Genomic DNA, 27,933 nt, shown 5'->3' on the forward strand with positions numbered 1-27,933 from the left:
TCAGTAACTCAATATATATATATGACTAACCTTAAGAACGGCAGAAATTGATTTTACAACTATTTTACAAATTTATTTAAAAAGAACCTTATAAAGATAGACCTGGGTTTTTTCTGGAGAGATATTAATCTTCACTACTAAGAATATGTGTTGCGGGCCCATATGTAGCAATGAACTGTACCAGCTGTTGATGGCACTGCATCAAGTAAACATCCCTTTGATTCAGAGAGTTCTCGCTATTGAGTTCAAATGGAAATACAGCATTTGGGGCCAGACAAAATACAGAAGCACCTATGAAAATGAAAGAATGGTAAATTCACTTAATTCCTCCTAACCACTAAAATGCTTATGTATACTCAAGACATTTTATGGACATCAGTGGAAATTTCACATAGAAACTCCAATCCAGTTACAGCAGATTCCTTAACAAAGGGTGGTATCCAGTTGCTGCCAAAACAGGGAGGAGGAGAATTCGCCCTTCGCTGCAGCTCCCCTCAATCTTTTCTGGAGGGTTGGGGTACCCTCTGGAGCAAATTGGACATGGGGAGACTTCAGAAGAAAGGAAGGGAATTGTCTGTTGCATGAGTAGAAGTCTGCTCGTACGATACTGGATTTCATCCATGCTTTTGCTGAAGTGAATGCAAAAAGTAATGGGTAGAATGTTGCTGTATCTGGAAGATCTTTCATGTGTGAGATTTAATATGCAAAAATATAGTTGGTCCTTACAGTAAATAACTCTTAAAGGGTCCTTACTTAAACTATCTGTAAATGCACCAATATGTTCCCAGTTTAAACGTGGCCTAGCAGCTAACGTACTCTTAAGGATGGAGGATTAGATTTAAAGTTTTTTTTTCTCTAGCTTGTGCCTTGCTTACACCTTAGCTAAGAAAATGTAGGCCTTTTCACCTCTAGTCATTAAAGGGAAGGAGCCAAGGTGAATAAAATAATGTTTGATCTCAAAAGTCTGATATGTTTTTTAACCTTCAGCCAGTATCATGTTTGTCATTTACTGTTATGCAATTTGTGAATATTTATATTCAACCACACAGCATGGACATTTATGTCCTTATAACTTATGTTATAGCATGAAGCAGCTTGGAGAGCCTACAGAAGGCCATACTTGAAGAGTCTTGAAAAAAGGGAACCCTTCCTTATGCATTCTATAGCACTATTCCCCCCACCCACCCACCCATGTGTCCTCCAGTGTAGCTTCTTCAGTAGGTGGTAGTGTTAGCATACCCAAGTGAGAGAATAGAAATCTCATCCATGGAAATGAGATCTTCAGGCTGCCCAGTGTTTGTAATATGTGGGACTCTGCTTTTTTAGCCAAATATAAAAGTAGCCAGTAGTGGAGGATCTTATGCAAACTTTTAGAAAGCATATTTAGTTTAGCCTTCCCTCAACTCCCATCACCCCCAGCCCTCTGACCAATGGACATATTCGCTGGGATTGATGGGAGTTGCAATACCAATATAACAGGACACTGGGTTGAGGAAGGCTGACTTACATGAAAAGTTCAGTTAAAAATGAAAGTTTACCATGTTTTAAAGTGAGAGATGATTCAAACAATAATATAGCAATCAAAACATCTTCTTTGAGTACTTTTGTCCTTAAACTCAGCTTAGTATGTGCTTCAGACAGTGAAATCCTAAGAAACAAATATGTACGTTTGTTTTAAATCAGCTGTAAAAACAGGTGAACAGTTTACATATCATAGATGTATAGCTACCACAGTGACATGTCTGAGGGAAGTGGAACAGACATGTATGTATTCAAGAGAATTGTAACCAGTTACTAGCACAAATGAAAGGTGTATAATTCTGAATGTTTATGAATTCTGTAATGTTTGAAATTACATGTTCAGGTTAACAAAATGTCAATTTTACAATTCCATCCCTAATTTGAGTGAGGGGGGAACAAGCTCATGCTGACTAGCCCCACCTCTGTTGCATGTGCTGAGTAGCCCCTCAGCATCTGCACTAATGTGTGCAGGGAGGGAGCCTTCATATGTGCATCATTTATACAAAAGCTTCCATGTAATCATGATTCCAGATCACATAGAAACCCTCATATGTATGTACACCTGTGTGCAGAAAGCTTTTCTGCTTGCAGATGTTTGTGTTGTATGCATGAACTCCAGGGGGAGCTGTCTGGCATGGCTCTGTTCCACCATCCTGTGTTGATGCAACACATGAGAGAAGTATCAATAGCTGTAGTCAAAATGCAAATAAAAACTTACAAGATCTTCAGTGCAGATGCTGAGAGATTTGATCCATGAAGTGGATGTGTTCTGACTCTGCGACTTGCTAGGTAGTACCCATGAATCAGTCTTTCTGCTTCTGTACAGAGTTCCACATGCAAATTCCTAGAGACCGCAAGGAACTAAAATGACAGTATAAATTATTTCTATCATTTAAAAATTCTGTGGAAAAGAAGAACATTACTAGTGGGGGAAAATACACTTCAAGGGTTGATCCAGATTTATTCATGCTTAACAGTAGACCCATTGAGAGTAATAGCACATACATTAATCATGACTAACTCAAGTCCCATTGATTTCAGTGGGTCTATTCTAGGTATGATGAAATCAATCCAATTTCATTTGTGTAGCACTTTGAGTATTTTCTAAGTCCACTAATACGTGGTATTCAATGTGATACTAATGCTAATGTAAATTATTACATTATGCTCTAGCATAAGAGGCCTCTAGTGCAAGGCCAGTGCCATTAGCTGTGCAACGAAATTCCCCGGAAAACCCATCACAGCAACTACCGTACCTGGCATTGTGCTAGAGGTACCTTACACTAGCAACAGAATTTGTTAGTGCTACTGTCATGTTGGATACCTTGCAATGAGGTTGTCAATTCGTTATGCTTGACACACTTATCACATTACCAAAAAAAAACAATTTGAAAATCTGAGCAAGTGCTGCTGGATCTACAGAAGAATTTTTTTGTATTATTGACAAGAGTAATGTCCCACTTTTCAGTCAAATAGTGGGTTACAATTGATTGCCTGTCCCATTCAGCCCCAGGATAACTTGCAGTTGGACCATAATACCCTTTTTGCCAGGGGACTGGGAAGCAAGCTCCATGGAGATGCTCCTTTGGCTGATGGTGCCAGGTTGGTCTCCCCATTGCCATGATGTTCTTCCAAGGAGGCAGCTTCATTAGCCCGTATTCCCCTGGTTAATAGCAGAGGCCCAGTGGGCTTCCTTCAGGGCAACTGACAATAGGAACTGAGTGTTCCTTCTCGCTGTATAGGGAGAAGTAACCTCCCTGCATTTGAATTAAACTTGCATAAATGCAAACTAATGATATATTTCAGAAGTGTTTATGAAAGGCTCGATGTTAGTAGTGTGAACTACAATTGATTATAGGATAGTAATTACAAACAGCTGGCCCACTGAAACAGTTTTGCCAGCCCTGGTCCATGCATAAATGTGACTGAGGTGATTCCCTTAACTACGGTGCCCTATGTATGTATTCCGGATACTTTCCATTGATAGCCTTCTTCAAAGCACAGAGTTAGACACTATCCTTGCTAACCAATTGCTTTCTGCTCTCTTTTGTATAACAGGATTACAAAACTAGAGTTGGCCTTCACAACGTTACAAAAGGCATAGGAGGTGTTGTGGATAAAAGGGCCTCACTCTAATCCTGAATGCAGGAGAAAGGATTCACTGAATAAACTGAAAAAGAACAGAATGGTGCTCCATGTCTTGCTAAGGGTTGTGGGAGAGGTCCTTGAGGAACTGCATTTGTCTCCTTACACCAGGAGTAGACAACCTTTTGGGGTCTGTGGCTGGATTTAGAAATTTGAGAATCTCTTCTGGACACCACCACAAAATGGCTGCTAAGAAAAGTGTTAGTAGTCACAGACAATCTGCTCCAAAGCCCAGAGACATTAATGGGAAATTAAGATGGCAGCAGCGGGAGGCCCTCACCTTGCTTTGAAGGAATTCCAGCTGCTGATCTGAAAATTGTTACTGTATTTTTTAAAAATTGGGAGGAGTAGGTTACTCTGTTGGGCACCAAGGAAGGTGTCCAGGATGGCACTGGTGTCTGTGAGCAACACACTGACTAGCCCTGCCTTAGACAAATTATGTTTTTGAAACTAAGGAACGATTACTCATACAAACTGATACCAAAATAGTGCAGGTTTCATATGAAGCAGGAGAGAGTCCAGAATAGTAGCAGTGATGGGCAACTTGTGGCCCTCCAGATGTTTTGATCTACAACAAATCTATGATCCCTCACCATTGGCTATGTGGGCTAGGGCTGATGGGAGTTGTAGGCCAAAACATCTGGAGGGCCATAAGTTGCCCATCCCTGGTGGTAAGAGGACACAAGCGAGGTCAAGAGAATCACAACATCTGAGATAACTTGTTCTAGCAATTTTATCAAACACAGTCTCTTTTGGTATAATTCCTAATGTCTAGTTACCTCCTGATAATCTTGTGTTCTGAACTGTTGGGAGACAGCATAAATGGCTTCTTCTGGATTAATAGCTTTTTTAAGAATGAAATTCACAACAGGAAGAATTGGATTGCAAAATGAAGATTCATTGCAGTTTATCAAAAGTCCAAAAGCATCTATAAGGTTAGCTGAAATCAAGTTTAAGTCCTAGCAAAAATTAAAAAAGCAATTATTTCAGAATAGAGTTTTAGCATACGGTAATAACGAAAATGCTATGTATATATTGTACCATGGTGGCCTGAAAAATAATAAACTTCAATGTTTTTCTTAGAGAAACACATTTTTTTAAATTTTGTTATGGACACTACTTGATCTATACAGTGTAATCCTATACATGTCTGGTCTAGAGTAAGCCCCGTTAACTGCAATGGGACTTATTCCCAGGTAAGGGAATATAGGATTGCAGCCTTGATGTATATATTCATGCACTATAGTCCTAGCTGCTCTTGTAGAGGCGCCCCAACTCATTGATTAAAACAGATTGCATGACTGGGGAAATGGCTGCCAAATTTGCCGATCAGTGGTGTCATTCTAAAAGATACTAGGTACTAATTAACATTATTGTACAGTTATTACTATAGCAAAATATATAACTTACCATCTGGCCAGTTAGAATATTTTCCTGTTGAATATGCTTTTTTGAAGAAGAAGAATCCACATCAATAAATGACCAAAAACTGGTTTGAATTGGAAGAGTAACTTGTTGATCAGTATCTTCTCCATATTTCTTTCCAGGGATGAATATAGTGGTAGTTCTTCCCTCTAGCACTTGTCAAACAGTCAATTAAAGTGTAATGTTTTATAGATCTTACTATAAATATTTCTTTGAATTATTAAAACTACATAATGTCCATGTTCTACTAGAATCTCAGCTCACATGCTATTTTTTTCTAACAGAGGAGTGCCCCTACAAATCACTGCTGTACTTCAAACATATCATAGGAAAGATTTATATGCTATGGGTTGGCTCTAGAAGCTCCTCCATGAATGGAGAGCTAGTCTGGAGCCAACCCTATGGCTATTTATGAGAAAGACATGGATGTGTTAAGAATTGGGGGTTTGAAAACATTTTTAAAACAAATTTCATTTTAAAATAACCTCCTTAGTCCATGTCAATACATTGTCCTAATTCCAAATATTTCAGTGTTTTGTTTTCTGTAACATTAAAAACCAGGACCAGTTGCATTCCAGTCAACATAAAGAAATGTGTCTGTAGGAATTACTAAGTACAGCATGCCTTCTGTACAGTCTACACATGTTTTGAAATGGGGAAGACGTAATGGTATTTCCCCCCACTAGAACTACATTCAGTGAAGTCATAGGTATCTCAGCATTTTTCTTGACTCTGTTTCCTAAAGTACAAGCAGCCATATTCTTAGAATGCTAGGAGTTTACTTTGGAATTGCCCCTCTTCATTCACTTTTGATGGGGCATTTATGTTATTCCATCATCAAATCTTCATTTTCCGTATGGTTGCATGTCTCTGTCTTGAGAGCTCAAAGAATCTGCCAATGTTTGTTTTTGTAAAGAACAGAACAGTAGCACAATCTCTTAGGCACACTTTCACTATTTTCCAGTCAGCGCCATTTTAGCAGCATTTTTTAAAATTTGTATTTTAAGTTGTGCTAAAAGCTCTCTCTCTCTCTTCCTGCAATGGCACTTATTCAATCACTTTCATTTAAGTGTAAAAAAAAAAATTGCGGAGAGACAGTAGTTCAGTGGTAAACCACATGCTATGCATGCAAAAGACCCCAGGATCAATCCCTGAAGATTAAGTAGTAAGTTCATGTGGAAGGCCTTGCCAATCAGTAGTTTAAGCCTGCACCAGAGGGAAAAATAGTCTGATCTGGTATAAAGCAGCTTCCTTTGTTGATTCAAATATAAAACACACTGCTAAGATGGTGTTCTTAGGTGTACTGACACTTGCCTGCCCACCTACCTGTGTGACTGTCACACACAACATAATGGGATGTACATACACAGAAAAAGTGCTATATCCCTTGAAGTGTGAGAAGTCCATTGGAATTCTGAATGTTGCCTACAGCAGAAAAGCAATGAATGGATAGCACCAGAAGTTGCCAAATCCATTTGGATAACACAAATAGCTGTTTAAGGTGGCTGCAGTCTTTAGGTACATACAAGACTTCTAGTTCACCTACCTGACTGCAGCTGTTCAAGTTTATCCTTTTTATGTGAAGTCAGTTTTCCAATGAGGCATATTCCACCTTTGGCCAACAAAGCACTATTACCCTGAATGCTAGCATTTCCATGTTTATCTTTGGATACAGTAGGAAAAACTTCACCAGATGGAATGTGTCGTATGCCCCGGGGAATAAGATAAATGCTGTAATTCATAAGTCTAGATGATGGGAAACATAGATATCTCAATAATTAATATGCAGTGCTTTGGGGGAAGAAATCAAGTCTAGGTGGGTTTTTTTTTAATTAATTGTAGCTCAAATAGACATTTCAATTACAGTCAGGGCCAGAAATATTGGAACAAGGATAACTGTTTTGGCAGTTGGCCTCTGTACACCACCACATTGAAGTTGAAAGGAAACACACCCAGATGGGAGCAAAGTCAGGACTTTCAGCTGTAATTCAAGGGGCTTGACAAAAGTGGGGCACTAACCATTGAGAAAGTACAGCCAGTGGCATGCACCCCCCCCATCGTTGGTGGCTCATAAGTAAAGGAAGGAATGGCTGACAAGCAGCTGCATGGCCAGGTGTGGCCTGTTTCCTGGCTACCCCATGACCAATCAAGCAGATAAAAGGCCTGGAGGTGGTTCTGAGTGTTATATTTGCATTTGGTAGCTGTTCACTGGAACTCCCAACATGAGGTCCAAAGAGATGTCCATGCGAGTGAAGAAGGCCATCATTAGGCTGAGAAAACAAAATAAACCCATCAGAGAGACAGCAAAACCAGTGAGAGTGGCCAATACAACAGTTTGGAACATCCTGAAAAAGAAGGAATTAACTGGCAAGCTCAGCAACAGCAAAAGGCCTGGAAGACCACAGAAGACAACTAAAGTGGATGACTGCAGAATTCTGCTCATGGTGAAGACGAACCCTTTCACAACATCTAGCCAGGTCAAGAAAGCTCTTGCGGAGGTACGCATGTCATTGTCAACATCTTCAGTCAAGAGATGGCTTTATGAATGTAAATACAGGGGCTTCACAACAAGGTGCAAACCACTGGTAACACTCAAGAACAGACAGGCCAGTTTAGCTTTCGCCAGCAAACACCTAAAAAAGCCTGCCCAGTTTTGGAATAAGATTCTTTGGACTGATGAAACCAAGATTACCTTGTACCAGAATGATGGGAAGAGAAAAGTATGGAGAAGAAAAGGAACAGCTCATGATCCAAAGCATGCCACATCATCTGCCAAACATGGTGGAGGCAGTGTTATGGCATGGGCATATATGGCTGCCAATGGAACCGGGTCACTGGTGTTTATTGATGACCTGACTGCTGATAAAAGCAGCAGGATGAATTCTGAAGTGTATAGGGCTATACTTTCTGCTCAGATTCAGTCAAATGCTGCCAAACTGTTAGATAAAAATAGTCCTTGCTTTCGGTTTAGAAGGAAAGGATGCCAGGCAGGCAGCAGTGGATCCAACACTATTTTATTGAAACGTTTTGCAAAACGGGTGCAGAGCAGTCTGGACCTCGAGACACGTGTGCAAAAGCCTTTTATACCATATTGCTTCTATTGTTCTTACTAGTAACCAATGAAACAGTTAGTACATCGGCTCACCAAGTCAATAGCCAATAAACAGTTAGTATCAGCTTACCAAACTGTTAGTCATGAGCACGTCAGTATGATTTTCTTTTTGCTCTGCCTACATTTTTCGCCACTCGGGCTTTTATGTAACTTGAGACGCCAACAGTTACGGAGTCTCTTTTTCTAACAATTCCCTCCTTTAAGTCTTTATTCATGTCTTAAAGCGTTTAAAACGGAGCCTCTTTATTGGTACAATAAAGCAAGAGCATCTGTTTTGACAGCGGTTTTTATCAATCGCTGGGATAAGCTTTTAACACAGGGGATAATGCAACAACCAAATAACACTATAACTCTTATCATCACTACAAGCGAAATAAGGATTGAGGCTGCTAGGTGTTTCCATTTTTCAAACCATTTCTCTAACCAGGCAGTCATGGGGTTGTTAATCTTTGAATTCTTGGCTAATTCTTCAGACAAGGCGGTGAGGCCCTGCAAAGCCCTTGTTACCGTGCCATCTGGGGCAGTGTTGTTAGGGATGAAGGTGCAACACCGTCTACCTAGCATGACACAAACCCCTCCTTTTTCTGCTAACATATTAAGAACACGCTGATTTTTCCAAGCCATTTGGCTGGTGGCATTTAGTTGCTCAGCCAATCTCTTTATAGCATCACGGGTATAGTTTATTGAGAGTCTGGCACTTTTTTCTTTCCCCATGCGTTAGGGTGCTGGAACAAATGGATCACACAGGTGAGGAGGGAAGGAGTGTCCCATCCCAGTGGAAAGGGCAGCACCTTTGCTACAGATCTCCCTGTGGCACAAACAAAACAGTCAGACTTATTTAAAGACTTGGCTGTATACTTTATCCACTCTAACCACACATTATCAGTTTCCTCTGTTATTGGGATCCCTAACTTGGTTCTCCAGGGACGCCTCTCTTTCTCAGGGATCTGTACCAGAAGTGGTCTGAGGGCTGTAGGTGTGACATTTTGGGGTTTTATCTTAAAGCTGTCAAGCCCAAGTCTTTGAGGTATCACCATTTATGTTAATATTTTTTTTTTGACTAACATTACTAACACTACCCACAATACTTGCTTCATATTACAAGTTTTTTGTAATTCGATCACGAGCTTCTCTCAGATGTTGTGACTTGTATATTACAGGTGATTGTGGCTCCTGGATGGCTTCTTCGCCTGTGTCCCTGGCAGCTTCCGGAGGGGTGCCAGGGAGCAGAGGACTGTTGCCCGTGTCCTTCTGTTCTTTCCAGGTGACAGAAGGAAGCAAGGGTCGCCTAAATGGCTTTATCTAGCTGCAATGTGTCCATTTGCTAGAACCCACAAGCTTTACACACGAGTGGCTGGTTGGTCTTACCAAATAAGGCCCCTCCCACCCTTCCTTTAAAGCTTCTTTATTCTACTTTTTCAGCAACACCTCGTCTCCCGTCTGGAAGAGATGGATAGGTGCATCTAACGGCAGTCTCTGTAACGGAACGGAATAAGCTCGCAGCTGTGAAAGAACAGACTGTAGAGAAGTCAACTGATCTCTTAGCATCTGATCACCCACCTCCCACTTGACTTCCTCCCTCTTTCTGCAGTGTACCCGAGGCGGGAACCCAAACATCAGTTCGAAGGGGGACAATTTTATGTCCTTTCTTGGCATCCTTCGAAGCTTCGTTAAAGCTATTGGCAGAGCCTCAACCTAAGTGAGCTTCATCCCTTGTTGGAGTTTGGTTAAAGTCTCCTTGAGGCTCTGATTGATTCTTTTAACCTGTCCACTTGCCTGGGGCCTCCAGGGGCAATGTAAATGCCACTCTACGCTCAGAGCTTGTGCCATCCCCCGTGTAATAACTGAGGTGAAATGTGAGCCCTGATCGGACTTTATAACTTCGGGCAGGGAGAACCGGGGCACCACCTCTTGTAACAATTTAGCAACAACAGTTTTAGCTTGGCAGTTTCTACATGGAAACGCCTCTACCCACCCTGTCATTTGTCATACTATTACAAGCAAATACCTGTAACCCCTACATGGTGGCATCTCAGCAAAATCAATTTGCACCCTCTGGAAAGGATAGTAGGCCTATGGTCGCCCTCCTTTTGGAGGAGGGGGTGCCCTGGGAGGGTTGGTCTTCTGGCAGACTTTATAGGTTGCGGCCAGTCGGTGGGCACATACAGTTATGCTAGGGGAGACAAACAGCCTCTTGCAATAGTCAATCATGGCTGATGCTCCAGGGTGTCCAAGAGAATGGTGAACTTGTTTTAGAACAACCCTCTGCAGGCTCTGTGGAAGAAGCAGTCTTCCATCTGTCATCTGGATCCATCTGTCATCGCAGGGACTTATTCTGTGTTCTTGTGCCATCTGTAACTCAGCAGGGGAGTATGTGGGGCGCTCTTTTCTTTTGGGTAGAATGAGGAATGTTCCTTGGATTCCCTCTTTGGCTGCTCTTTTTGCGGCCTCATCTGCCTTCTGGTTTCCCTGTCTCCATTTTTCCTCTTTTTCTTTCCCATGGGCTTGGACGTGGACAACAGCTACTTGTGAGGGTAGCTGGAGGGCATCTAGAAGATCCACTATTAGGCCGCCATTAGCCACTGGAGGTCTGTTTGCTGTAAGGAATCCCTTCTCTTTCTACAGTTGCCCATGAGCATGCACAACGGCGAAGGCATTTTTGCTATCGGTATACTCGCTTCCTTTTGCTTGCCTGCAGGGCTCTTGTTAAGGCTACCAACTTAGCGGATTGGGCGGAGAAATGAGGAGGCAACCTTTCTTCGTGCACGTTTTTGTCTAGAGGGCCGCTCTTGTGTAGCGCCTTCTATCTAGCATATAGCTAGACCCATTTACAAACAGATCTCTGGCTCCCTCTATTGGTTCATCTTTAAGGTCTGGTCGGCCTTTGGTGTCTAGGTCTAATACTTCAAGGCAGTCATGATCTGGGAGTCCTGATCCATTTGTGCCCAGTAATGTTGGCAGTAGTGTGGCGATATTAAAGCTAGAGCAAGCCTTAAAAGTGAGGTTTTCGTTTGTTAGTAAACCTATTCCATATCGGGAATGCCGGGCTGGGTTGAGAAATTTGCTTCCTCCTCCTGATCTCAAAATTTGTGGCACTCTTGTTGTTGTTCAGTCGTTCAGTCGTGTCCGACTCTTCGTGACCCCATGGACCATAGCACGCCAGGCCTTCCTGTCTTGCGCTCTCTCCCGGAGCGTGCTCAAGTCCATATTCATTGCATCGGTGATGCTGTCTAGCCATCTCATTTTCTGCCGTCCCCTTCTTCTTTTGCCTTCAGTCTTTCTCAGCATCAGGGTCTTTTCCAGGGAGTTTTCTCTTCGCATTAGGTGGCCAAAATATTGGAGCTTCAGCTTTATTATCTGTCCTTCTAATGAGCACTCAGGGTTGATTTCCTTTAGGATGGACTGATTTGACCTCTTTGCAGTCCAGGGCACTCGTAAGAGTCTTCTCTAGCACCACAGTTCGAAAGCATCAATTCTTCGGTGCTCAGCCTTCCTTATAGTCTAGCTTTCACAGCCATACATTACTACTGGGAAAACCATAGCTTTGATTAGACGGACCTTTGTCGGCAAGGTGATGTCTCTGCTTCTTACTGTGCTGTCTAGGTTTGCCATAGCTTTCCTCCCAAGGAGCAAGCGTCTTTTCAATGGGTCCTCCCATTGTCATTCTCTCGGCTTTGGTACAGATCAGAGCTGCTGCCGCTACTGCTCTTAGGCAACTTGGCCATCTTCATGCTACGACATCTAGGACTTTGGAATAATATCCCACTGGTCTCTAAGAGGGCCTTTTTCACTGGCAAAGCACTCCTCAAGCTATGCCCTTATTTTCATGCACATAAAGTCTAAATGGCCGGCTGGGATTTGGTATGGCCAGTGCGGGTGGTGACACAAGAGCAGCTTTAAGACTGAGGAATGACTTATTTATTCTTTCTGCAGCGCCTCATGCAGCGGCCGCGCTGTCTCCCCATAGTTTGCTATCCATAGTCGGCAGAATCCGGTCAACCCCAGGTAGGCCTTCAATTCGCGGGGGGACTTAGGGACAGGAGTGTCACGGGTGACTTCGACTCTTTCTTGCCCTAGGCTCCGAGTCCCTTTAGTTAAGTGGTGGCCTAGGAATTTTACAGTTGGTTGGGCCAACTGTACTTTTTCTTTTGACACTTTATAACCCCCCCTAGATGGTTGACTCTGTTTTCTATTAGGCTCTAGTCCTCAGTGGCCTCTGGGGTGGATTCTTCTGCAACCTTTAAAAGGGCCATTTGGTAGTTACTACTCTGCTGTTTAGGGAGCCGTATCTCCATCCTTCCGTCAGGAGTAAAAGCAATCTCAATTTGGAGTTTAGTCAATGAGTCCCTCCCTAGCAATGCCACCGGACAGGAGGGGGTACAGACAAATGCATGTTCTAGGTGTGTTTTTCCAACCTTGGTGAACAGGGGACGAGAGAGGGGCACTTGGGTTGCCCTTCCCTCGACCCCCATTATGGTGGTGAACCCCCCCACCTCCCGTTGGGGGCTCACTGAGGGGGAGGACGGACGGGGCGGCCCCTGTGTCTACAAGGGCTTTGTAGGAGCGGCCCCCAACCTTTATTTTGACCATGGGGTCCCGTCTTGCCTCAGAGATGGCTAAGAGGGGGCCGGGCCCCGGTCTGTCTTAATCTCTTTCTTGTTCATACAGAACTTTCTGCGCTCCTCCCGTATTTTCCCTTCTCTCTTTCTGCTTCAAAGCCTCACAGTCACGCTTCTAGTGTCCCATTTTCTTACAAAAGGCACATTGATCTTTCCCCAGGGGAGATCCTTTCCTTCCCCCTTTCCTTCCCTTTCTAGCTCCCTCTTTGTCAGGTTTAAGAACCGCAGCAAGGAGCTTGGCCTGCTTCTTGTCTTTTTCTTTTTCTTTTTCTTCTTTTTCTCGCCTCTCATAAACCTTTTGAGCTACTTCAACTAAAACTCCTAGGTCAGCTGCCAAGCCTCTTTCAACTTTTTGCAACTTTTTTCTGATGTCCTGGCAGCTATTTCTCACGAACTGAGTCGTGAGGATCCTTAAATTATTTGGATCATTCAAGTCAATGTCAGTATATTTGGTGAAGGCTTCCCTTAGCTTTCGGAGGAACACAGCAGGAGGCTCGTTTTTGTCTTGTTTTAAAGTCAGAACTTTTTGCAAATTGGGGGCCCTCTGCGCAGCTTGTCTCATGCCTGCTAAAATGAGCCAAAAATACGGCATGCCTCTGCCTTTGTGCAGCGGTGGCTAGTCTCCGATCAGACTGTCTTAAAGGCAACACTGCTGCTATCTGATCTTCGGTCACAAGGGGGAGCTCCTCCCTAAGCTTGGCGCGCACCGGCAAGAATAATCGGTTTCTGACTAAGGAAACAAGTGTTTAATAACATCTGTGTGTCGTCCCAGGTAGGATTGTGTGTGAGCCTCACATTTTCTATTAAGGACAACAATGGACTGGGGTCCTCCTCAAAGGAGGGGTTAAATTGTTTCCAATTATACAAGTCAGATGTCGTGAATGGGACATAAACAAACAACGTCTCTTGAGGATATTGGGCGGTAGAGTCGGGGACCTCTCTAATAGGGAAGGTCAATTTTTTCTTAATTATTACAGGGAGGGCCAAGGATATACATTTAATTACCCATGGGGCGGGCCTGCCGCCGAGGGGTGCACAAGTTGCCCACGAATCAATATAAGGGAACTGGTCCCAACTTCCCCTCTGTGCTACTGTAGTTCGCACATCAGATACCAAGGTTGGGTCAAAAGACCCCTCAGGTGGCCATTTGGGTTCTAATACTGGCCATTCCCGAGTGCAAAAAAAGACAAGACGATCCTTTGTCATCTTAGTTCTATAATCTTGCTTAAAACGTGACCAATTGCGCAAACAACACTCCAAGGGCGTATGGGACTTCTTCGCAGACTTAGATTGGGACCCGCCCATGACGGTGGGAATTTCAGTCAGCAATTCTTGCGCTTCGCCCTCCTCTGACCTAGCCCGTCTCCGGGGTAAGGAAATGCAGATCGGGGCTCCCCACTCGCTTCGCCCGTAGGCGTCTCACACAATCACAAACACACCACCGTCCCGCGTTTATCCCTTAATGTAAGCTGTTTCACTTACCCCAAAAGCCTCTTCTGTCCCGCCCGCAGCTGCGTCCAGCTGCTTATTGATCCACTGCCGGTGCCTAAAAGGAGTGATCACGTCTCCCTCTTCCTCTGGCGTTGGTCCCCGAGCGCCTCGGCCGCCGCCATCGTGAGGAGAAGGCAGTGTAAACAACCGCCTGTGGCCACTTCTCCTCCGTGGCCCCTCGGCTCAGCGCGAAGGGGACGCGCCCCGAAGCAGGATCCGAGTCACGGCACCAAATTGTTAGATAAAAATAGTCCTTGCTTTCGGTTTAGAAGGAAAGGATGCCAGGCAGGCAGCAGTGGATCCAACACTATTTTATTGAAACGTTTTGCAAAACGGGTGCAGAGCAGTCTGGACCTCGAGACACGTGTGCAAAAGCCTTTTATACCATATTGCTTCTATTGTTCTTACTAGTAACCAATGAAACAGTTAGTACATCGGCTCACCAAGTCAATAGCCAATAAACAGTTAGTATCAGCTTACCAAACTGTTAGTCATGAGCACGTCAGTATGATTTTCTTTTTGCTCTGCCTACATTTTTCGCCACTCGGGCTTTTATGTAACTTGAGACGCCAACAGTTACGGAGTCTCTTTTTCTAACAAAACTGATAGGACGCGCTTCAAATTGCAGATGGATAATGACCCAAAACATACAGCAAAAGCTACCCAAGAGTTTCTCAAGGCAAAGAAGTGGGATGTTCTTCAATGGCCAAGTCAGTCAGCTGATCTCAACCCAATAGAGCATGCTTTTCACTTATTGAAGACAAGACTGAAGGCAGAAAGACCCACAAACAAGCAGCAGCTAAGGCAGCTGCAGTGAAGGCCTGGCAAAGCATTTCGAGGGAGGAAACTCAGCATTTGGTCATGTCCATGGGTTCCAGACTTCAGGCACTCATTGACTGCAAAGGATTTTCATCCAGGTATTAAAGGCGATCCTTAAGTTTGAAATGATGTTGGTTTGTTCCATTACTTATGAGCCACCAACGAAGGGTGTGTGTGTATGCCACTGGCTGTACTTCCTGAATGGTTAGTGCCCCACTTTTGTCAATCCCCTTGAACTACAGCTGAAAGTCCTGACTTTGCTCCCATCTGGGTGTGTTTCCTTTCAACTTCAATGTGGTGGTGTACAGAGGCCAACTCCCAAAACAGTTATCCTTGTTGCAATATTTCTGGCCTTGACTGTAAATAAGAATTCTAGCCATGGAATGAAGAAGCTTACACATTGCTTTACCTCATCCAAATTAAAGCAAAGTAAACAGCACAGAAACTAATTTTACAGTAACAACACCATTCTTTGTACAACATTTTAAAAAATAATATATAGTCATCCCCTCAAAGGGGAAGAGTTTCTTCTTATTAAAAGAGGACTGACTTACCTCTCTAATATTAGAGAATCGTTTGTCATTACCAACAGATCCAGGTAATCTGCTGTTGTGTCATCTCTGTCAGTTGTTTGTACTAGACTCAACAATATGGCGAGTTTGAGAGTGTTGTAAATGCCTGGTGGAAGAACTTGTGAAGCAAAACTATTGGCCAGAACAGCTGTAAATCTCCAACATGAATTTGAAGTCAAAGAAAGCAGATACTTAAAATTTTCACTGATACAGGAAGGGCCTAAAACAAACAAACAAAAATATCTTACCAATTTTTAAAAAACTAAGCATTGGATCCAGAATTGCATGGTGGTGGGAGTTTTCCTGTGAAGTCCACTCAGGAGATGCTACCGCCGGTGGAAGAAAACAGATCCAACCCATTGTACATAAACTGGCTGAGAAACTTTTCAGCCAAGTGGAACAGCCTCACTATATCCAGGGCAATGTCAGGATCCAAAATAACCCTGTTCCAAGGTGAACACATTTTGAACTCCAGTAGGGGAATTAGTAGGAAAGAGTTGAGGGGACCCTAGTTCAAATGTCCATCTGGAACCACACAGAAGAGGGCAGGGTTCTGTTCCTTTAGGCTAAAACACAAACTGCGGACATGAAAGGGGAATTGTAAGAGGATGCCTTCCAGTACAGAACAACATGAGATCCCTGTGAATCTTAGTTGTTGCAGTGTAGAAACAGATTGGTGCAAAATTTTCACTGTTCAAGGGGAGTTTGATTAGTTAAAGGAATAACCTATTGTGCATCACTTTCATTCTGTGCATGCAGCCTATATCTCAGTTGATACTCCTCTGGGATTCTCTGTCAAGTCAACCCACTTCTTTTTCTGGACCACCTCTCACAAGCATCATGAGAATGAAGGAGGAAGACAGTTTTTGGTTGCTTGGTCTGTAAAAAGCACCAAAAAATAATGATACTTATGAGAACACAGACTTTGTTTTCCCATGTTCATAGTTTAGTGGGAGTATGTTGTGTGGCTTATGAGAATCAGTGTGAGGGGTTAAATTGCTATGGAGTGCTAAAAGCATCAAATTAAGCTACAGAAAAAGCTAATTTTACCCCATTCGGTGCTAGAAACCACTACTGAGTGCTTTGCTGCCAAATTTTGTCAGGAAACTGCAATTTTTCTGATTTTGGGGGTGATGCCCCATGGACTGTTCAGTGCCCTGAAGAGCGCAGTTGGGGGGGGGGATGGGGGCAAAATGGCCTCTGGACTTCCCAAACTTGCCTACTCTTGGTTTAGACAGTGTAGGGATTATAGGCACATTATTAACTGTTGTTAGATCACAAATTAATAGGTAGCGGGCACTCTGTCTATTTATTTCAGCTGGAATATTGTAAAAAAAAGTAATTCTTTAATATTCTGAAATAGCAGACAAATAGGGTTGCAATGTGAACTATGTTGTATATATTTGTTGATTCAAACCTGATAAAGGTAGTAATAAGATGAAATATGAGAATATAAAAGACCAAAAAGTACTTTGAATCTTTCACAGCTAATTTGAGACAATTTTTAACCACATAGAACATCCCAAAGGAATACAGATGTGTGTGTGTGTGTGTGTGCATGCACGCGCGTGTGTGTGTGTGTGTATCTCCCCCCCACACACACTTGTTATCAGAGTGCCAAAGATTTTCAATCAGGAACTGATCATAAGTCTACTTTCACCATTATCTTGTTTTACCAGTGAGATTTGAGAGGTGTACTCTGTTGGCTTCCAGGCAAATTGTGGCTTGAGAGCAGCTTTGCATACAGACTGGAATTCCTATAACTTTGTATCTGTTCCCTATTTTCATTTTATTGGACAGTTCATCTATAAGAGAGAAAAAAGGCATGTGTGGATATATTATTGAACAAAGAAATACTAAATGGGTGGGGAGGTCTGTTGTGGAAGACTTCTCAAGCCCTATCGGCTCCCCCCAGTCAGAGCAGAGGTAGGGGTGTGTGGCTTTTTTTGCAGGTTTTTCTTTACCCCAGCAGATCTTCATTTTTGTTATTTCCCCTCCTACTGAAACCAATGGAATGGAAAATACCTAGTCTATCTCCAGGCCAAGAGAACGAAGGGGCTTTGATGCCAGTAGAGCAAAAGCTGTCCCTGCTACACGAACACCTGTTTTGAGGCCTACTGCTGGTGAAAATACTGCCAGCTCTTCGCTTACACTTGTGGAGCTTTTCACAGCCGTACCAGGGGCCTCCATGGTAGACATGCCAACCCATTTGCAGAGCCCCTCTCCACCAATGAAGCAGCGCTCCCACTGCATTTTAACCCTGCTCAGCCAGGCTTCAGCAGGAATTAGGCTTGGGCTCAAAGACAATAAATGTAGACTTTTACATTCAGATTTTAAGGGCACTGGTTCAGATTACAAGTATAATGTAAAGGTGTCCAAGAAAATATTTATGTTATTTTCTAGAAGTACTTGAAAAATGGAAACAAAGTTACATATGCGGATATACTCAGGCATTCTGACCACAACAGCATTTTCTACTTTGCAATGTAGTCTCATTTTAAAGGTATCTTTTAGGCTCATCATAGCCAGTATTTACATATCTTCTTTCTATGTTTACAGGACTGGACTGCAAGGGATCACTCACATGACCAAATCCAATTGTTATTTTCATAAGTGACTGCTTTCAGCCTTGTGGTACATCATATTCACCCTGGTGTTATGAATCGTTCAAAATGCATTCACATCATTACACAACTGTGTTGAGAAATCTCTTTTTTTTAAGTCCTGAAGAAATTGCCTCTTAGAAAAATAACACATTTCAGGGCATTTCATACAAAGCAGATCTAGTCCAGGTTATTTCAGTGAGATTTGTTCAGGAGACAATCTCATGACTGCAGAAATAAGCCATTTCAAAACAACAAAAAGTGAAGTACTGAAATAGGCTCTTCTGTTAAAATTTTTACTGTGTGCAGTTGAATTATGAAAAGCAGAAATGGCAGAGATCACAAGAGAATCATGGAAACAGCTAGACAGAGGAAGGATATTACAAAATCCAGTTACTACAGAACAATTTGATCATAGGAAATTTACAGGAGGAAGGCAACTTCCAGCAAGGAAAAGATACAGCTGAAGTAATTAAGATTGTGTTTATTTAATGGAAGGCATCCACATTTTACTTTTTGTTTTCTTCTCTTTGCTAATAATACCAGAATAGCATCCTATGCTGCTGCAGCACTCCCACTGTTTCCTTTGTGCCTGTGGGAGTGAGCCCTTGCATGATGGGGATTTTGTGGTTCAAAAAGCAACCCTAGAAATGAGTGGAAATGCTCATTTTTGGATCAGGACAGGTAAGCAGAGCTTCCTTCTGCGACCTCTGCTGACCTGTCCCATTCCAAAAACAAGTGTTTCTGCTAGTTTCAGTTTGCTTGCAGAACCACAAAATCTCTGTTGTGCCAGGGGTTGCTCCCACTGCTACATGGGCACATTAGGATACTGCCCATGGGCTCATCTTCAAATATAACACATAGAATCATAGAATAGTAGGGTTGGAAGGGACCTACAAGACCATCGAGTCCAACCCCCTGCTCAATGCAGGAATCCAAGTCAGAGCATCCCCGACAGATGGATGTCCAGCCTCATCTTGAATGCCTAGTGCTTGGTGGTACAAAAGGGAGGGGATGAAGGAAGAAACAAAATCCAGATATTTAGCCAGGTGTTATGGCCACACGAGCTGCAGTTTAGGCAGAGCCAGTCTCATAAAAACTAAATATAAAATGTTACATGTCATAACTTACACATTTAAATGCAGAGGCATATACACTCAGGAAGTGAAAGATTTACTCCAGTCAAATGCCATTTTGTAGAATACACTGAACACTAACACCTATAATTATGTTAAAACTGTCAGTCACATAATAATTATAATTTAAATTAAAAACAAGACATACCTCTTAGGAACACTGTAAAAGACTGAAATCTGAAATGTGTTTTACTGCTGGAAAATCCTTGAAAAGCGCTAATTGCTTTAGTATCGATCATTTCAATCATTTGTTTATCTTAAAAAGAAGAATATTACTTTTCTTTTTAATGAATCAAAGTCCATCCCAAGCCCTTTGCCCTACTGGGATTTGTAAGGTTAAAGAACATTAAATATCCAGGCTACAATTTGTTTAAAAGCATGCCTCCTCTCCATCTCAAACTCACTGACATACATGCACCATCCCAATCATATACTCTTCCAGACCCACTTCCCTCTGACAAATTATCCCAGTGTTATTTCACCCTCATGTTGACTTGCACAGTTTTGTTCAACCATTTTGGGGGTCTTTAGGCTATCCTGCAAATGTAACTTTGCTTAGCTTAGTAGATTTCAAAATGGAGGCCACATATAAGAATTCCAAGTCATACAATCTGCTAAAACTACACAAACGCAAAACTTTTAGTACTACTCCACCCGAACTCTACACCTGCTACTGACATAATGTCAAATGGCATAGGAAGTGAAACAGACCCTACAACCCTGCACAGAACAAGACCAGGTCCAGATGTAATGATGTCACTATGTTAGTCCTTTTCACCTTTCAGGGATAAATTAGTTTATGATCTCATGGATAACTATAAGACGGGCCAAGAAATAAGACTATTTAGCAACTTTGACAGTTTGATTTTTAAATTTACAATTTGGGATTTTACCAATAGATCAATGGTCAAAGCACTGGCTAGGTAGTTAACTCCTCCATAGGATTCCTTCAGTAAGGGAAGAGAGCCTCTAATAATCCAAGCCATTTATAGAATTTAATTTTTGTAAAAAAAACACAAACCTAAACGTGGTCTCAGCTCAGTCCGAAGACCAAGAAATCCCTTCGGTCAAGTACTAGCACAATGGTGACAGATGAAGAACTGAGGGTTTTGAGCGGGAACCTGCTGGGATATGTGCAGTGGGATGGTGGAGGAAGGGTTCCCACCAAAAATTCCTCAGCTATAGAAGTTCCCAAATCGAGGCTCCGCACAGGCGCAAAGCCCATATGTGTGATGCACAGAGACCACAAAGAAGAACTCCAGTTATAGGTAAGCAAGCTGACTATCCAAGCCATTCATAGAATTTAATTTTTGTTCACAGAACGGAATTTGGAGTCATGCCGTTGTCTAAACCTTTTACCTGGTTAGTAAATTAGCTGATAAATATTAACATTTTGTATCCTTCTTTTGTAAGAAACCATCATACCTACCAGTCATTAACCTTATGGTATTATCAGCATGTTGAAACATCAGAAAATGTTATGAATTCTAAAATAATCTTAATGGCAGATTTTTTACCAATAGAATACCGGAAGGTTGGGTTGTGTGTCTGGGATACATTCAAACCTGGAAAGTGGTAAGCCTATCAAAGACACAAGGCACCCATGCCAGATCCACTACAAGCCCCACTTAGGAGGATGGCTTTGCGTTCTGTCCTCTATCCTTTTTCTTTCTCTTGTTGCCCAGCAGCACCGCTCACCATAATAAAACAAATGTAGTCATTGAAATTATTTAGGGTTAATAATACTGTATAATTTTTACCACCGAGTACTCGATATTTCATGTCTTCTTGCAGTGGTGAAGTACATAAACTGCATACAAAATCATTTCCCAGTGTTGCAGATTCTGTAGCCCCAGGCGTATGTACTCTGATATACTGAAACCCTAAGTGAAGCATACAAAAGATTAAGTTCAGTTTTCTAAACATTAATAAGGTGCTAATCAATCTTCTTAGGTTTTCAGTTTCATTTCATCATCATTACACAGCAAATCATCTCTGACAATCTGTCCATTTAAACAGGATTGTACCACCCGTTTTTGGGCCGCGGTGGCTTAGTGGTTAAGATGCTGAACTGCAGACCAGAAGGTTGGACAGCAGTTCGAGACCGAGTGCTGCGTGACGGAGTGAGCTCCTGTCTTCAGTCCCAGCTTCTGCCAACCTAGCAGTTCGAAAGCAAGAAATTGCAAGTAGATAAATAGGTACCACTTCGGTGGGAAAGGTAACAGCGTTCCGTACACCTCGGTGTTCAGTCATGCCGGCCACATGACCACGGAAGCATCTTCGGACAGCGCTGGCTCTTCGGCTTAGAAATGGAGATGAGCTCCACACCCTAGAGTCGGACATGACTGGTTGGGGACACCTTTACCTTTTTTTACCATCCCATTTATTCATTTGGGGCAAGTGCTGAAAACCATGATCCCTTTTGGAGCCACTAGGCAGCCTGGTGTTTGCATGGCACTACTTTGCCTTATCCATGTATTGACCACACAAAGACAACGTTTGCATGGAAGTGGAAATAGATTATAATCTTTGAACTTCTGAAATGTATGCTGGAGAGTATCTGTTGACCACTAAAAACCTATTCAGAATACTATTGCTTAGCAATATGCTCAATAACAAATGATTCAGCAGTTGAACTGAGTAAGGGTAGATATGTATGTACAACTAGTAAGTATGCAAGGTATGCAAAGGGTTTGAATGCCCATTTATTGTCATTGCCTTATCATTACTTTGAGGTTTCTATACAGTTTCTCAGCTGTTGGACATCTCTTTCTAGCCATTCAGAAATAATTTACAAACATGTCAGCCTCATACAGGGAAATATATAGCGCATGCAGGATTTGGTTGTTCCTAGGGAATAACCACATTAACTGGCGTTGTTATGTATGTTTTCTCTTTGGTCTATACCAAACTACTAACTTTTTTCAATGTAGGCGAGTTTCAAAATTATGTTTAGGCTTCATGCAATGGGGATGTGAGGAGAACAGCATATATGACATTCTCCATAACAAATCTTGTGTTCTGAGTAGATGTGGTTTGTAGCCCTACTTAAATACTTTGCCAAAAATGCACCTGGTCAGAAAATCTTTTTAAAACTGCTCTTTTTCTGGAAATATATTTGTGTGAGTTGTTCAATCTAACATTTTGTGCAGATAAAGATTCACAACAAAGTTCTACTTAATCAGAAATATATTTTATTAGGTTGGGAGAAGTGGCAGAAGAAATTAACACAGAGGGAAGTACTCTTCTCTGCTTCCTCCCCCTATTCCCTTCTATTGGATAGTACCAACTTATTGCATGATAGCAGGAAAATCATTTTGTGAGGCAATGTTTATGTGAATCCACAATGGGAAATCACAGCATTATAATGCTCTCACAAATACGACTCTTCTATGTTCTGCATAAGATGTATATAAAATCTAGCACAAGAAAATGACCAAGTTAGAATATAATTTTTAAAAGTGGGGCTTGTTGCTGTTAGTTTAAAAATGACAGTGCCTGAACTCAAGCTTCCAGGTTGGCATACCTTCAGAAAATGGACATGTTTCCTCAGAACAAACAAATCTTGCTCCTTGTGTATATTTTGTTATAGTAGTCATTGCGATCACTATGCCCTCTGACATATAAAATCTCTGAGAAGTGTAATCAAATGGAAATTTGCAAAGACTGAGAACATAGCTAGGCAGGGAAGGTAAATGTGTCAGTTTCAAGACTACGTTAATCTAAGAAAAGAAGAATACAAGTGCACAAGGTGATGCTGATTATAAACCATGAATAGAGACACCGAAAATATAACCATTACAAGAAGCTTATATCAATGACATTATGATATAAAAAGAGCTAAGGTAAGAATTGCTATGCCCTAAAACTGTCTTCCCCATTTGATGCCCTCTAGCTGTGTTAGACTACAGCTCCCATCATCCCTAACTAGCATGGCCACCTGCTCTAAGGCAATGGCTCCATCTTGGCAATGACTGGGGAAGGCAGGAGTCTGGCTCTGACAATTCCCAATTTGGCTTTGCCTGCTCATATAAAGCACTGATTCATCTAGAGAATATAGAGTACTAACTCTCATGCTGTCTCCACTGATTTTCTCATCTAAGACTCCACCCTTGTCATATTCTAAGAGGCATATTATTCTACCCTATTCTGGAAAGTAACTAAAAAGTACTACTGTGCATGACCATAAGTGCCTAGGAATATATAATATTTATACAACACTTTCGCATAAATTGCTGTAATCCTAACAACTCTGTTGCTAGGCCAGTAAAATAGGCCAGTATTATGATCTCCATTACAGCTGGATGGTGGGGCCAGTTGTCCATGGCTATCCAGTAAGATCATGATTGATGTGGAGTAGAGCCAGAGGACTTCCAGGTCCTACCACATCCATTTATCCCATTTAACCATTACACTGCACCAGCTTGAGACCCACCATCTGGAGGAAGGCAACCATATATTTTGTATAGGTTATTTACAGGAACTTTAGAGCATTGCATAGAGTCCATGTACTCCTACCTCTTTCCTTTTCTTTAATCCTTTTTTTGGACAAATGTAACTGTTGCCAGATAGTCTGGTTCCAGTCCATTTGCACATCTTGCTCCAATATTTATCTCAGCATTGGGTGTAACTCCACACATCCAATGACAATGCATATGTGGAACTGCTTCTGCCATTAATATCAAAAGAAGCTCTTTCAAGATGGGAACTATCTGTGTGCTTTGGAAATACTATGCATGTGGTTTGGGTGCTCTGCCTTTTCGTCTTGTCTAATTATTAACTTTTGCATAGGGAAGCTTACTATAATGCAGTTCTGGCTTAAGGAATGTGTTTCAGAAGAAATACTGTACCAAACCAGAAAAGCAAAGGTGTAGGAAGCTATTGGCAGTATCCAATTTTCCCCTGTGCTAGCAGGATCTATTGCTACTGCAACAGGAAGGTAGCGGTTACAGAAGCAGCTGGAAAGAGTGGAAACACTCATTTCCAAAATGGAGCAGGTCAATAGAGCTTGCAGAAGGGAGCTCTGCTGATCCACTCCATTCTGGCATCAAATGTTTCCACTCGTTTCTGGGGTTGCTGTCGGAAGTGCTAGTTCCTGTTGCGCTAGTGCGTCCTGCAGGTGCAATGGAACTAGCAGAGGTGCTGTGGCAGTATTGGATACTGCCCTATAAATACAATGGATTTTTAAAACCAGAACTTAAAAAGTAGTGCAAACCTACCTGAGCTTCAGTTTGCAGTTGCTGAATTAGTGATAGCGTTTTAACAGCTGAAAAACACACCTGTAATTCAAAACCCAATTCATTTTGTAAGAGAATTGTAGTTCACAATGGTCATAAAAGGTTTGTTTGATCAAAATGTATGAGATTCCTTACAGACTGAAAAATCTGAGTGGCCTTCACAGGTTCATGAAGAATATAGTTTCCAAGGGTAGCATCCAACTCAGTAATATCAGATGGATTTACTGATATAAGAAACCGGAAAACAGCATAACTTTGCTTTGAGTCTGTAAGACCAGAGAGCAACAAGCATCACCACTGCCCATATATACTGATGTAAACTAAATAGTTCCAATCTTTCAATAATATATTTCAAAATGGCAAAATACCACCATTGTATAATTTGCAGTCATCCACAAATTTCTGAAGGCCACCGCTCCTGTCAAGATAAATCAAGGCACTTTCCTTCATTTTCAGAAGTTTTGGCCTCATTTTCTCTGTTTTTTTTTTTTTTATGAAATCCTTAGTTCATGAGTGTACATTACTGGGAAGAAGCAGAGATGTAAGGTTAAGACAATGAAGCATGCAATAAGAACACTGTAATAACAAGCACTTCTAGAATATTGTTTAGACGTATATGTATTTGCTTGTTATTAAATGTCATCTTGAATTGTGCATTTTATCAAGCAACACAGAGGGAGCATGAAAAGAGGGCTTCCAACTGTCTCTGAAATAACATGCTACACCATAAACCAGTGCAGAAGATGTAGTAAAAAAAAAAGAAGAGGGGGGGAGGATGGTAGTTGTCAGCTGAGTGACTCCCTGAATAGTGCCCTCAGATCAGCAGTTCCATTACAGATGCCATTTTCATATCCCTGCTTCAAAACGCTACTATGTGTGTACTGATATCACAATGGACCTACCAACTAGGTGACCACCTCTTCCTACACTTTCCGCCTTTTCTCTGTTTCAGGCATGCAGGGACCAATGTGGTACACTGTTCACTATGGGCCCATTTCAAAATTCAAATGTGTAAGTGGCTTGTGTGGAAGCAGCCCCACATCAAACTTTAATTGAGGATGTCGCTAGATGTTACATGCAGTTTTAGATTTCCCCTGGCTTACTTTTTTAAAAACAAAAGCAACCTCAGAGGTGGTACGTTTAAGTTGAGGAACAGTGCAAGGGAGAGCTATTTATTCCTTTCTCATTTCTGCCGCCTCCTCAAAATCACCACCAAGCTGCCTTACCTCTCACCAGGGTGAGGGAGGGGAAGGGGGGATACAGGTATCTTATATCTGTTTAATTCTGCAAAGTGCTGCCTCATCTGCCCATGTGTGGCAAAATGGTTCTCTGGATCCAGCTATGGCTGTGTATAACCAAGCTTCTTCCCCCCTTCAGATCTGATTTGCCCTCCCCCGCCACCCCTCTATTTTTCTAGCACTGCCACTGCCTCTTCATGAGCCCTTCCCTCAGTGGCAAGAGGCTCCTTGTCTCTCAGGGAAGGAAGAAGAGGAGGAGGAGCCACTAGACTTTAAACTGCCCTCCACAGGAGCAGCCATAGACATGCACAAATAAAAAACACAGCCTGTACTTCAGACTATGATTTTCTAGGGCTTGGCATGCCTTTTGCCAAATCTCACAATTTTATGTTTCTGTAGAACAACTCTGCTGCTGACAGACAGGATAAAAAGTATCAAAGGCAGAAAATTTACCTCAGATCAATTAATTAAAGTGACACACATTTATTCTGCGCGGTTACTATCATGCTAAAGCCACAGTCCTATGTAAATCTACAAGGAAACAAGTCCTATAGAACTGCCTTGGCTCTACTATAGAGTAAGCATGTTTAGATTTGGGCCTGCGAGTTTAATTACCCTTTTTATACCCACAATCATAGTTATTCAAACATGACCCAAAAATGGCAAATCTGCTTTCCTCCCACATGCTTGCAGATTAAAGATCTGAAGTATGGAAGGGAGGATATTTATTCTCAATTAGTCCCAGTGAATAAAGTGTGAGTATTAAAAGGATTGTTAGGCTTCAAACTAAAGATGCTCACTCTGAAGCAGGTCCCAGAGAGTTCAATAGGTGGTCTGCTACCTAGGAGGATGGAGGGTGTCCTTTCTTGGCTCAGGACATGAGACCCGGATGAGAGGTGTATTTTTTTTTCTGGTTGCTGGAAGATGGGTTGTCTTATGCATCTTCTTTTGAGGTTAGAGTTGGGATCCCTGTAAAAAAGCAGTGGGGTGTGTGTGTCTCATCTAGAACAGAAGTGGAGCTTTTCTTGTGGAAAATGCAGTAGATAAATAAACTGACTATGGGTTGGATCCAGATTGGGTGCATGCAAATGGGGCTGGCAAAGTAGACTTCACTGCACTTTCCTCCTCACAACAGCTTCTAAAAAAATTTAGAATTGAGGGACCCTGCTGAATGGGATAGGCTGTGGTGTGATTCCCCAAAATCCAGTGGAGGCACCTTTCATCAGTAGGAATGTTGAAAAAGAGAAATGTTTGGGGGTGGGGGTAGGGGTGGGTGGGAGAGAGAGAAAGAGAAGATGCTTAACCAGGGAATCCACAGCAATATTTTGTTGCAGGTGCCATGTGTGTGAATATATTCTGCATTGACTATTTTATTTAATGGAGTTATTGTGTTGTTGTTATAACCTTGCTGGAGAAATTACTGGCATTAAGAGTAATAACATAAGAGCTTTAATCCACATCTAGGTTCATCATCCTTCTTGCTAACAAAACACAGGTTAAATTATTGCCGTCAAAAAGCAGGCAGCAAGCATACAGGGTGTGTTGTTGCTGAATAAAGGTATTACCCTAATATGGATTTTGAAATATTTATTTTGGCCAACATGGCTATCTTCATTTTGTGTGATACCAAGAAAATAAGTCATTTAAAACACTCAGCTTTCAATGTCTTTTTATTTGAAAGAAATAAGAGTGAAGTTAAATTTAGTTTTTTTCTGAGATTGTTTTTTATTCTATTTGACCTTAGCATGCTAATATCAAGAACCTGCAGGGGCTATTCTGTGGGCTGGCATCTTTGCCATCATTCAGCTCCCAAGTTCATCTGCAGCTCTTTATGCTTCCTGCCACTGGAAAGAAGAGTCTGGAACTTGGCCTATGACATTAGCTATGAAGGATCAGAAGAGATGGTCATGAACGTATATCTAAAAGGGTTGTACTGTTTTGTGGGCTTTTAATCAAAAGCTGTTTTGGGAGCCCATCTTGGCTGAAAAGCAAGGTATATTTATAATAATAAAATA

At 42.0% G+C, this 27,933-nt stretch overlaps 1 protein-coding gene across 1 annotated transcript; it reads right to left on the bottom strand.

Annotated features, from left to right (window-relative positions):
- Window positions 1-122: 122 nt before the first annotated feature.
- On the bottom strand, window positions 123-25,243 carry MCMDC2 (minichromosome maintenance domain containing 2). The gene is made up of 14 exons (XM_084849393.1): window positions 25,052-25,243; window positions 24,816-24,946; window positions 24,663-24,722; window positions 22,970-23,165; window positions 21,204-21,326; window positions 19,592-19,699; window positions 17,381-17,509; window positions 15,687-15,924; window positions 6,638-6,837; window positions 5,077-5,246; window positions 4,446-4,625; window positions 2,240-2,382; window positions 1,539-1,648; window positions 123-291 (listed from the first exon to the last, which is right to left on the bottom strand). The coding sequence occupies exons 1-14, from the start codon at window positions 25,149-25,151 to the stop codon at window positions 125-127; spliced, it is 2,055 nt and encodes a 684-aa protein (XP_084705519.1). The 5' UTR covers window positions 25,152-25,243; the 3' UTR covers window positions 123-124.
- Between the last annotated feature and the right edge of the window lie 2,690 nt (window positions 25,244-27,933).

Source organism: Heloderma suspectum, chromosome 4 (genome assembly GCF_057233095.1).
Source record: "Heloderma suspectum isolate Gila_16-S chromosome 4, 16-S_ref, whole genome shotgun sequence".
Taxonomy (NCBI): Eukaryota; Metazoa; Chordata; class Lepidosauria; order Squamata; family Helodermatidae; genus Heloderma; species Heloderma suspectum.